Raw genomic sequence first — 12,039 nt, 5'->3', positions numbered from 1 at the left:
CTGTTCAAAATAAGTATATTAAAGCACTTACAATGTATCCCAGAACTCTGAAATTACTCAGTTGTTTTCAGGTAAAAACTTGATGATACTTCACAACTAAAAACCATCTCTTGGAAGTTGTAAAAAGGCCTTTGGCTTTTATGAAAGTGCATATATGCACAAAATTGAGAAATTTTAAGAGAAACACCACAGTAAACCAGATATTGGCCTGTGAAAGCCAACTGAAGAACTAGATAATCAATCCAAGGGACAGACAAAGACTAGCACTTTCATGCCACAGCATGTTTAATTCTAAATTAAAACCCAAAAGAATCAATTAAAACTATACTCCTTCAAAACTTGTGAATACATTCAGATTTTTCTCACCTTCAGACCTTTCTCATCTTTCATCCTCTGTTCTTTCCCATTTGGGACCATGATAAAAATAGGACCTGATTTATCATCATCTTCCTTCAAATTAGGCTTGCTTAGCACTTTCTTCCCCTGTACACCCTGAAAAAAGCAAGCTATTAACAGGCAACAGAAGACATATATGCCTCGGTCCCAGCAATTGCAAGCATTAGATACCAGCCAACCTCATGCTGCCTATGTGTACAAGAGACAGAAAAGCCAAAAGAATAAAGTTGATTAGAATTTTAAAAGTATGTGCTCTGCTGCTGTGGAAGCAATACCCATGACAGCGTGCGCAGTAGTACCCTGTGAAATATGACACATCACTCTCACCCAGTGTGCTAGTCACCCACACACATCCCTAAAATCCACTGTGGTACCTGTTTGATAGATTTGCTCTTTGTCAGACTGGTACTGCCTTTGCTGAGGCTTGTATTAGCTTTGGACAGGCTGGTATTGCCCTTGGACATACTGCTATTAAGATCTGACTGCTGTAAATAAGCCACAGAAAAGGCTTTGTTGTTAGACAGGTATTTACTCTTAAGGGTTACCATTCCAAACCTTTCAATGTGTTCACAGCAAAGGCATTGACTCTAGAGTCAGAGGTTTGACAGAAGAATACATCGACTTAGGGAAATCTAAAACATCCTTCAAGATTTGTTCTGTTTCTTCCTGCCACGAATCTGGACCTACATCAAGTGTTCTTGTTACAGCATTACTTTAGACAATGGAGGCAATGAGACTGTAGAACAGTTTGGAGTTTTTTTAGTTATACAGATAGAACAAACTTTAAAGTTAATAGCAAAAAACTACTGTAACACAAAACAGAAAAGCCTAACCACAAATTCAGATGTAATCAGTTGAGATTATCATTATGCATTTAATCATCTTCTTAAGCACCTTTTTGCACTTGTGACTGAACGCTAATTTTGAACCCATGTATCAAAAGAAATTAATGTCTCCTTTACAGTACGAAGGGTAAAATGTTCTCAAAGTATAACATTGGAACAGCAACAGTAGGAATGAATTCTCAACAGCACGAAATCAAGGAGGCCAAGCAGATTTAGAACATAGACTGAGCTGCTCACAAGACTGCATTTTTGACAACACAGACTTTTAAGAATTAAATAGGTAATGACAAAAGTAGCTATTAAAATGATACAGGAACACTTATTTCAGAACTCAAACAAGCATAAAGATTTTCAGTAAAAGCAGTCCCTAGTAAGGGGCTCTTCTATCTATAATACGTTAACAAACTACATCTATTGACGTTAATAGAACTGATTTAATACAAAATGAAATCAACATACCTTAGCTTTAGAGGAGGCTCCTCCTGCTTTGGCTTTTTTGGGATCAGGCTTGGATTCCATGGTATTGGACCCCGAATCTTCAGCAACTGCTGGAGAAACAACAGACCATTTCAAACTACCAACAAGCCCGTTCATAGAACAGAAGAAAAACTATTCATGGATACAATACACTTATCACACAGAGGTCTGAGGATTTTAGATCCATAAAAGAAGTTCCTTAAATTCCATGTTAGCACATAAAGTTTTTATAATTAAGATCATAATGTTAGCAAATTTATCATTATTAAAACAATTTAAACACACACACACACAGATACACTATGCAGGCTAATGCTTAGAGCAGTAGTTGCACCCAATTTGAGCAGGCAAGCTAGCCCCAGCAGAGAGATAAGGCAGGACTGCTTCTTCAAACCACCTGTCCCCTAATCCTGTTACCCTCTTTTGCATGAGCACAAGCATTCTGGTAGCCCCACAGTGACCGAGGAAACAGACCAGATAAAAATTAATGTGAAAACATTTTAAAAAGTGTTACCTTAAAATCAGGTTAGTATTAAGAAAAAAAAAACCCATCCCTCTAGTCTATGGGTTTTAGCTTCAATACCAAGTAGATATTTTCAAAGAGCAGCTGACAGGTGGTTGTGTGGAAAAAGAAAAACCCTCCTACATTGGAAGCTGACTCAACTGCAAGTAAGACCAGAACTGCAGACAGAACTCACAAGATTACACAAATATTTGTAACCTTAACTAAGCTGAATTCCTCTCCTCCTACTAAGTAGGTTTCTTTCTCTAGCATGTCAAAAAGCATCAAAACCCACCCTTTTCTCAGTCACTTCCCCAAACATAAGAGAGGTTACCTGACGCAGGTTGGAATTTGGCTGGAGCTGCTCCTCCTACCACTCTGGAAGATGCTTTAGCAGGAGGAGCTGGCTTGGCTGGCATGTTGGCTTTGGCTTTCTCAAGCATGGCTAGTACCTGATCTTTGGAAGTTGGCTAGACAACAGAAGGTGGGAAAAAAGAAGTGAAAAATTTGGAAAGGTTAGCGAGACTGATTACCAATATATGCCACAGACAAGGAAAATTACAGTAGTCTGAAATAAGCTATTCTCTGTTTAGCGTCTTCCAGGCCACTCATTTTAAAACATTAATGTTTTCAGATATTTCTGTTCCAGGATAAAACACCTTTCTATTAAGTTTCTTCTGCAAGACCTATGGGAAACATGTGAACCACCAATGTGTTCTAGGTGAGCAATCTTATGACATTAACAGAGTGCCCACTGATTCAACACTCAAGGGTCCGTAAGATACACTGAATTGCTAGAAGCCATCTTAAAGCATATGTTCAAAGGGATACAGTTGTACATCATAACTGGTATGGAAGCTATCTGCAGGTAGTTTTTTTCAGAAGAAAAGCAGAGTGAATAAGTATCAAGCTCCTGAAGTGATAAACCTGTGGTGGTAGTACTCTTTCTGAAGTAGAGAAAGCTCTAACTCACAGCCTCCTGATACTATTTTCAGCCTCCCAGAAAATATTCAATGCAGACAAGCTTACATGACTCAAGACAGCATATTGTGAGATAGTGAATGTGACTTGTTAAATGTCCACTCATTTAAGGTCACAGTATCTAATCTTAGTTACAGAAATACCTTCAGCTTGCCAGTGGCTTTTGCCATCTTCTCAAAGCCAAGATGCATCATAAAGAATGGCAAGGCATCCTGCGCCTTTTTACGCACATCCCCATTTCGATCTTCAAGGCAGGAGTACAGGTGAGGCACACACAAGAGCAGGTCAGAAGGAACAGAACGGAGGGTAGGTAACTTCTCAGCCAACCAACCAAGAAGCTGAAAGAAAGTTTTAAAATAAAAGTTCTTCAAGTGCTCAGAGTGCTCTCTCTGTCAGGCCACAAGAACCTAAGTAGTAGTCCTTCACATTACTCTATGTAAGTAGGAAAACACCCACCCCAACCTTTGTTCAGACAAATATTCTTAACCAACTTCAATTTTCATGTCAGCAATTAAAAAAATTAAAAATAAAATACAGTATGTTAATATGCAGCTATCTTAAAACAGGAAGCCTGGTCTCTTAAAGACTGCACAGGCTGTTCCTTCCTTTTAAATGTAACATCAGAATTTCAGCTGCACTATCAGCCTCAAACATACTAATGCCTCCACTTCAATTCTAGTCTTCATCACCTGTGGTTAATTTGAGGGAAAACACACTAGCTCTTAAAATGCTGATCAAAACAGACAAAGGTTTCATATCAGAGGCACTGGAATCTGAATGACAGCTATCACGCAGGCAGCAAGTTTGTTATTAGCCTTTTGAAGTTTTAACAATTTTATGTCAGTAAGATGACACAGCTACTTGTTTGCTCTTGTAATGGTAGCATGATGTCATTTCAGTCTGCATAGATAAACATAGTCCATAACAAGCAAGGTTATTGTGATTAGATACACATAAGGAGAAGTTTACTTAACAGAAGCCTACCTCTTGTCTTAGGAAAGGATTTTCTTTTCTGAGCTCCTCAGACAGGTCTTCCCCTTCCAACCACTCTTTCATGCCAGTTTGTTCAGCCCAGGCATTCACAGTTGCTAGTGCAGCAGCACGAACATTATTCTGTGGCAAGAAAAACATTTAAGAGAATAATCCTAAAGAGGGGTCAGAAGATTACAAAGAAGAGGCAGTAGATTCATCCTTCCCATGAAAGGAAAAAGCTTCTACATCACCAGCTTTGAAATCTCTGGTTTTATTCACTGCTTGAGAAGTCTAAGATTCAGAAGAATTTAGTGATCAGCTGCAGAAATCACCAAATCTGACACTATACTTATCTATCATAATTTTTAAAAAATACGTTTAATGAAGAGGCACAAAGGGTATCTTTAAAAGCACTTTGTACCTGCTACCATTCATTGATGAGAATTTTGGGAGTGTCCTAACTCTCAAACAAGCTAAATAATAAGGGTAGTGGTTTATGTAATGCTTAAAATAGACAGCATATTCATAAATCAAGGCAAATGGGTTAGGGAGCTTGTTATTAGAGCACTCTTATTTAGGACACACATGAGCAAAAGTCAAGACAGGAACAGGGGAGCCCTCTAACTCCTACCAATTTCCATCTTTAGTGTTTTTTTTCTCCAAGCAGAATTTAGAACAGCACCCTTTTTTGAAGCAGCTATGTGAAGTTACAAGATGGAATACTTAACAACCATGGCTCTTCAAAACGTTATCAGTAAAGATATGACTTCATAGATATGAGACTCTGCTGTACGCTGAATTTTTGAGGCAAGCTGACAATGTAACATACTCATTCAGCTTTAGTATGAATTAACTTTAAATGCAAAGGTAATATCCAGGCATATAACTAAACAAGAAGTAAGCATCCTTGCAAATAACCTGTCCCATCTTTAATCTCACTGAGGAAAAGAAACGACATGTGCTGCAGGTAAATAGGTGCTTATCTGCCTCTCTGACGAGGCCTTGGCTCCCATCACCCAAACTTAATTTATCTTCACTCACGCTACAAGCTGTTGTTTTGCCTCAACTATTCAGCAGGTCCACTATCAACATTTCAAAGTAAGGCCCCAAAAGGATCCTCCTCATCTTCAAATACTCTAGCAATTGGCTAAACTGGGTAAACCTTGCAGTACCATCAAAAAAGTTACTATTGTTTCCTGAAGATAATTGGTGAATAAGAAAGAATCCAACTTAACCATATAAAATCTCAGTTCTTTAAGACTCCTAATGAGAAAACAATCTGAAGCAAGAGTTTTTATCTAGCCCTAGGACCAGTCCTGATCCTTCCATTGCTTGGGACAGGTCAATCCAGTTTCTGCTCTTTTTCCTACTCGCATTCACAGTAGACACATCTAAAGTATGCCACCTCTGATAACTGCCTGTGCTTTCTGGCACCAGATATTGGCATCTTCCCAAGCCTCCTTCCCCCATTGCTTCAAATAGCTCTTTCCCATGGTCCTAGCTCCGATTTTGACATAGCATCTTGACAAGCTCAACACTGACATTATACAAGCATCAGTGTCAGTTGTGAGTGTCCTGCTTCTACTTGCAGTTCAAAAGCCTCCTACACAGCAACATAAAACCAACAATGTACACTGGAATCCACACTGATATGCTAAAAGAACCAAAGTTCTACAAGCAACTTTACCAAGCAAACCTAGTTAGCAACTACATAGTGTATTTTCAGCATCAGAAGTATGCATACAGTCGCCACATTTCATTTAAAAGTTGAATTATGATGCTGACTGAGTTTATTTACAAGCAGAACAGGTCTCAGGCAGAATACATATATTCAAGCACACATTCATATTTGGACAATAAGTTGTCATTTAGGCAAGAACCTTTAAAAAAAATGTGTAAGCTTTAAAAGAAGTTTTAACTACCATCCACCTTTTAGAAGCAAGTCCAAACAGCAATAGTTATTCTCAGGCATAGCTCAGTGAGCAGCAAAAAGGAAAGAGATCTTGATGAGTTTCCTACCTTTCACGTGCTGTTTGATATTGGGGCCCATTGCTGTTGCTAGCTGCTGAAGAATGCTCAGTGTTTGTTGCACCTGCACATAAACAAAAAGGCTTTGAATAAAATACTGTTACAACCACGCGCGCAAAACTCCAAGTCATAGAAGGGAAAAAGTAACACTGCTCTACAGCTAGGCTTTTACTTTAGAATGCCTGGTCAATGATATTTTATCCTAGACTTGAAATTGATTAAAAAATTATTTTTATATTCTCAGTAAATTAAAGTTCAACTAAAAATATTTTCAAAAAAGGGACACTTCACTTTTGTCAACAAGCCGAACAATTATTCAAACTTTTTTTTAAGATTTGCTTATGAGTAGAAGTAGATTTTCCCCTTTTTGAAATTTGGGGTTTTTTTAATACAAAGCAAGGACAAAAACAAATATGTATAAAAATAGGTAAACATATGATCTAGAAATACACAGTTCACTGTTTTCCAACTGTTGATTTAATGACATTGTAACAGACTGAGTAATAAGCATGATTCAGAAATCATGAACAGTCTTAAATTTTAAGCTGGAAACAGCTGAAACAGGATTTTGAATAACATACCAAGATTTTATTGGAGTCATTGAGACGACTCTTCAAAGCAGCTGGAAGTTCTCCTATGTTTGGCTGTATGAACTTTGCATCATTTATAATGCTTGTCACTTCATCTAGACCTTCCTTTCTGATCTTCCAGTTTTTGTCCCCAATCTTAGACACTAGTTCAGCTGTGATCTTATCACTAAGAGAAAAAAAAGATGAAAAGCCCATTGTCTTATTTATGCGTCTTTTAGTATTTGAGTGCTTTAACACCACAGATTTCTGCTTAGAAAATGTTTATAAACACAAAGTTTTGAACTGCAATGGAAGTACGTCTCCAGGTTGTAGAATCCAAACCTACCCAATATCTGTTCTTGGCAAGAGATCCACAACATCATTCCCAATATCTTCCTGTTCTTCTTCCTCACCATCATCTCCACCTCCCCCACTGTGCCTGGAAATGCCACGAGTTGGGGCTGGTGCCGTCTGCCCTTGCATCTGCAAGCAATACAAAAATCAGAAACAGCTATATTTACAGTCTTTCATTTGACATTATGAATAAAAGCACCTGCATGATACAAGTGCACTGTCTCAAGGCAATAGACTTCTAAAACATTATGCTATTCAAACAAAACCAGAAACTTCTGAAGTTCATAATGAAAAAAGCGACTACTGACATAGCTAAACATGAATTTGCAGCCCCTTTGGCGAGATGTTCTAAAGATTTCAGAAAAATTTTTTTAAGATTTATTCACTTACAAAAAACACAGGTTAGACCACAATATTACTGCAGATTCCAGCTACTGAAGATACCAAGTAGTTTCAATGATACTTGGTAGTAAGAGAGCCACACCATACCTTTTCAAATTCTGCATCTATCTGGGAGAGAAGGGCTGGCTTCTCATCCTCAAAAAACATTCGCAAAGGAGGTCCCACGTAAAGATACATGACTCCCAGCAAGGTAATGGCAGAAGTCCTTACAGCCTGCCAGAAAGAAGATAAAAGCACTCAGTCTTCAATCAAGGACTGATGATAGTTCAGGCTTGGAACTCTTAAATTTACTCACTGGGTTGGTTGCAGCAAGAGCTGTCTTCACATTACTGATGAAAGCTTTGACATTCAGTCTGTGGGAAAAAGATACACCCCCCCATAATTAAAATGCAACACAGGAAGCACTAACAAGAAACAAAATCACCACGATGTGCTAAAGAAAAAAAAAAAAAACAACCCCAAACGCGCCGAGAACAGATTCATACAACTAACTTACAAGGGGAAGATATTTGCACTTATTAGATAGTATCACAGGTACAGTGCAGATGGTAGCTATTTAAATAACTACTGAAAGAGATCAGTTTGGGGAATAGCCTACTATGAAAATCAATACAGTAAACACAAGATAATTTATATCAAAGACTGCTATTATTACAGCTAGAAAGTTTCACCCATATTATTGCTAGGACTGAAATCTTGAAGGATGAGTCTAAAATAATTTTAAGCACCTGAAACATGGCTACATAAAGATGAGGGTGGTTTTTTTTTTTTGCCTGTCTCAGAATCTTCCAGAAAAAGGCACAAGTTTCAAAAAGAAATTTAAAAAAGAAAGAAAGGAAGGTTTAGATTACCGAATCTTCTGTACCACCACTGAATTCAATAGAAAACAAGCAATCACAGAAGCTTCCTTTGTGCAGCCTCAAACACTACTGTTCCAGTATCACATCTACACATAGATTACTCTACTAGGAAGACATATTTTCAGAGAATTTACTGAAGAAGAGAGTTTATTTTCCGGACTCAATCAATGTTACGCTCCATTTAATAGCTGCAAAACAACTTGGACAGGCATAGTAACTGCCGAAGTAGCCAAATAAATTAATATTTGAAGTCTTCACTGCTTAGAAATTTTGTTCTCAGGATTACATATGCTTGACCACATTCAGTTAAGGGATTGGTAATTAAAAATTAAGGAATGCTCTCCCTGGTTCTGATGAAGAATCCATCTCTTACTCTCACAGCATCTGATGCAATAATGGATATTTTATTGGCTAAAATGCCATCCGGTTATCAGCCTCAAAATCTCTCCCAAGGAGAGCAATAAACATGCTGGTATGTACTCTTCTGGAGGCTTTTCGTTTTTAAAATGTAAAATATAGTGATCCACCTGGGTGCAGGTGTATCGAAGTAGAACAGGAACAACAGACAGGCAATACCATAGCTCATTGCCCAGCCCACTCTTACAGTATATAAAGTTTAAGAAAAAAAGCTCTTCAGAGAAGGCTGGGTGATGAATAAAGCATTCAGTAGTGTAATAATACCCTATTAATAATGTCAGATACTTTCATTTACACATTCAGAGCTAGAAGAGCACCTGACAGAGTTTTAAGGAACAAGAGTTCAGATGCACTTGCAGCCACCCTCTTCAGACCAATCTGACAGAGAACACATTCTTAGTCCTACATTAGAAACATTTTCATTCAAGTTTCTCTTAGCAATTTACTTAAAAGACATACCCAGAAAAGCCAAACTCTTTAATTGCATTTGAAAGCCAGTTCAAAGTTTCTGACTGGTTTTTAGGGTTTTTTTGAGAGAAAGCCATAGCCACAACCTGGAACAGAAAACAGTTAAATGTAAATTGTCACTGGCAAACCAGGTGACAAAGCACAGTAATAAAGGAGTGAAGACACCTACAAAAACACAGGGCACTGCAAGTAAAAGAAACAGCTGGGGTGACATACGAGGAAAAATTTATTGTGTCACTGTAGCAGAATACAATTGCAACTGAAGTGAAGTTCCTGAAGTACTTAAAGGCAGCCAGAGATACACATCCATAAAAAAGGTATCTGCTTCAGCAGTATTTCAGCAAAATACTGATTTACTACTCATTATTTCCTCTTTCAGAGGAGCTTGCACTTAACATCTACCTTAGGCAGTACCTTGAGAGCACACAAATCACTTTCAGGCAACAAAGAAAAATCAAGTATTTAGGATTTGCTACTCAGACTGAAAGAACACCCCACATAATATTTATGACTTTATTTACTGGAAGAATACTTTTGTTGCTCACTCACCTGCTCAGCAGTCCATGGCAACTGACATGCCTCTGCTATTGCTGTCATGGCTTCTTTTGCATTAGTCCCACATTTCACATCACCAACCTTGTCTACAAGACCATCCAGCACAACCTGTGCTGAAGTTTTGGAGAAATTTCCTTTCTGTGCAATCAATGCAACTATATGCAGTTTCATCTGCATCACCTGGAACATCCAGAACAGCAAGGAAGTTACTCATATCTTAATGTATTTTAGACCAAATTTTTTATTCTATATATTTATGGATATAGAAAAAGATATGTAAAATATGTATTTGTCAGTAAACGCAAATGTATACATAAAACATGTATTTGTGTGTATACACACACAAATGTATATGCACATTTGAATACATAAAAGTGTGTTCAAACACACATGTTTGTGTACACAAATACATATTTTATACACATGCTTGTATATATATGGCTGTGTGATTATACACACAAATACATATTTTTATGTCTGTATGTATATATACATACACAATAAATAATACTGGGTAGCTGTTATCTACTTTTAGAACTTATGTGTACACACATGTACACATCCACACACACACACACAGAGATCTAGATATCTTCTAATGATTGAGACTTAGAGACAGCATTTGAAGAAACAGAACATAATTGCAGAGTTTACAGTCTCATTGACTACAGATACAAACATGGTCATGGTTTAGTGGTGGGATGGCAGGGTTAGGTTAAAGGTTGGACTCTATGATCTTAAAGGTCTTTTCCAACCAAAGTGATTCTATGATTCTAGGACTGTCATCAGTGAAACATATGCACCTACAGCCTTTTAGCTGGGTGTTCCATTAAGTACATTAAGTAACAAAAATGGTCTCTTAGTTACTGAAGGATAATGTATTACCTGAAAATTTGTTTCCTTCCAACCAGGCTTCTTGGCCAGCATTCTTACTAACGCTTGGCAAGGCATTTCACTTCTCTCCATAAGCTCAACAGCCTAAAGAATAAACATTAAGTTAGCCAGTGAGTCAGTGATACAAAACCCAAAATGCAAACAGAAGTTACCTCAACTAGCCTGTAAGTATTTTTCTTAATACTAAACTAAGTTGCAGAAATTCTCAACATAACAATTTACCTGAAGAGCCTTACTACAAGACCCACTTTTACAAGAAGCCCATTTTAAAAGTAACTGAGCCAACACTGAAACTACAGCATTCACTTTGTATGTTCTTCCACAAGTGTCCTTACAACCACTATGGGCCATTCTAGCCCTGGGAATTTAACACTTAAGCAAAAAAACCCAAAAACCCCAAACAAACAACTCCAAGCTGCCTTTTTTTTTTTGTTTAAGATGAAGTATACTGTGCACCTTTTGCACTGGAATGCTGACTACAGAGCAGAGATTAAGCCTGAATGTAATCTAAATTACTGTGGTTTACTTGCTGTTAGGCTTATCCATTCCACTGAAACTGTAACATCTTCACATTTGAGTAAAGCTGGCTTCGGCAGCATTTCAATGCAGCCAGTCACCATTTCATAGTTTCAGTCAGTCACCTTTTCACCAAAATTCTAAAACTCAGACATAACTGTAACAGTGTAGCAGTATGAATTATTTGTATGTCTACGGTTGATGCCTTTTTGAATGTGAATTCTCAAAGGTCTCATAACAGATACCATGGGAAGATAGCCAGGCTTCACATTTGAGTGACACATGACTGGTTTTTTTGTTTGTGGTTACTTGAAACACTCTCCACCAGCTATGAAGACTGCTGGTATTGTATAAGGCTTCAAACATCAACTACTTGCAAATTTAAATTACTCTATTATAATCAACTGCTGCCTAACATGCAATCAGCAGGGACTTAATTGCAACTAGTTTTGCCCAGTCATTGCAAAACTTTTGGTTTAAACCTAGTTATCTTTGAGACTAAGCTTCAGAATTACTTAAGTGTTTTTAAAAGACCTCTATGCATCCTCAATCCACATACAAATATTTTTTGACAAAAGCATAACCATATACCGTAAACTAAAAGATTTACTCCACTATTGTTACAGAATAAGAGCCAACTTAAACCATATAAGCCACTTGCCTTTTGCAAGTATTGTTTAACCCATATGAAGTGCTGACATACCGCTACTACTGGTATGTCTTTTAAAAGGGTTACCAGGCCTAAAAAACTGAGAATATTACTGCTTGCTTTCTCTTCCCCTGCCTGCCTTCTCTTCTTATCA

General features: G+C 37.6%; 1 protein-coding gene across 1 annotated transcript in view; it reads right to left on the bottom strand.

Annotated features, from left to right (window-relative positions):
- The window catches only part of CKAP5 (cytoskeleton associated protein 5), a 42,168-nt gene that overhangs the window by 15,452 nt on the left and 14,677 nt on the right, over positions 1-12,039 (bottom strand). The window contains exons 15-27 of the mRNA XM_035902950.1: positions 10,712-10,804; positions 9,821-10,006; positions 9,263-9,357; positions 7,822-7,879; positions 7,614-7,739; positions 7,117-7,253; positions 6,783-6,957; positions 6,200-6,265; positions 4,186-4,314; positions 3,345-3,539; positions 2,555-2,690; positions 1,701-1,789; positions 367-492 (exon numbers count right to left, since the gene is read on the bottom strand). Coding sequence (XP_035758843.1) covers positions 367-492; positions 1,701-1,789; positions 2,555-2,690; positions 3,345-3,539; positions 4,186-4,314; positions 6,200-6,265; positions 6,783-6,957; positions 7,117-7,253; positions 7,614-7,739; positions 7,822-7,879; positions 9,263-9,357; positions 9,821-10,006; positions 10,712-10,804 — 1,611 coding nt within the window. The remainder of the gene's footprint in view (positions 1-366; positions 493-1,700; positions 1,790-2,554; positions 2,691-3,344; positions 3,540-4,185; positions 4,315-6,199; positions 6,266-6,782; positions 6,958-7,116; positions 7,254-7,613; positions 7,740-7,821; positions 7,880-9,262; positions 9,358-9,820; positions 10,007-10,711; positions 10,805-12,039) is intronic.

The sequence above is a fragment of the Egretta garzetta genome, unplaced genomic scaffold (assembly GCF_000687185.1).
Source record: "Egretta garzetta isolate BGI_Z169 unplaced genomic scaffold, ASM68718v1 scaffold329, whole genome shotgun sequence".
Taxonomy (NCBI): domain Eukaryota; kingdom Metazoa; phylum Chordata; class Aves; order Pelecaniformes; family Ardeidae; genus Egretta; species Egretta garzetta.
This window is presented reverse-complemented; position numbering and strand designations above follow the sequence as displayed.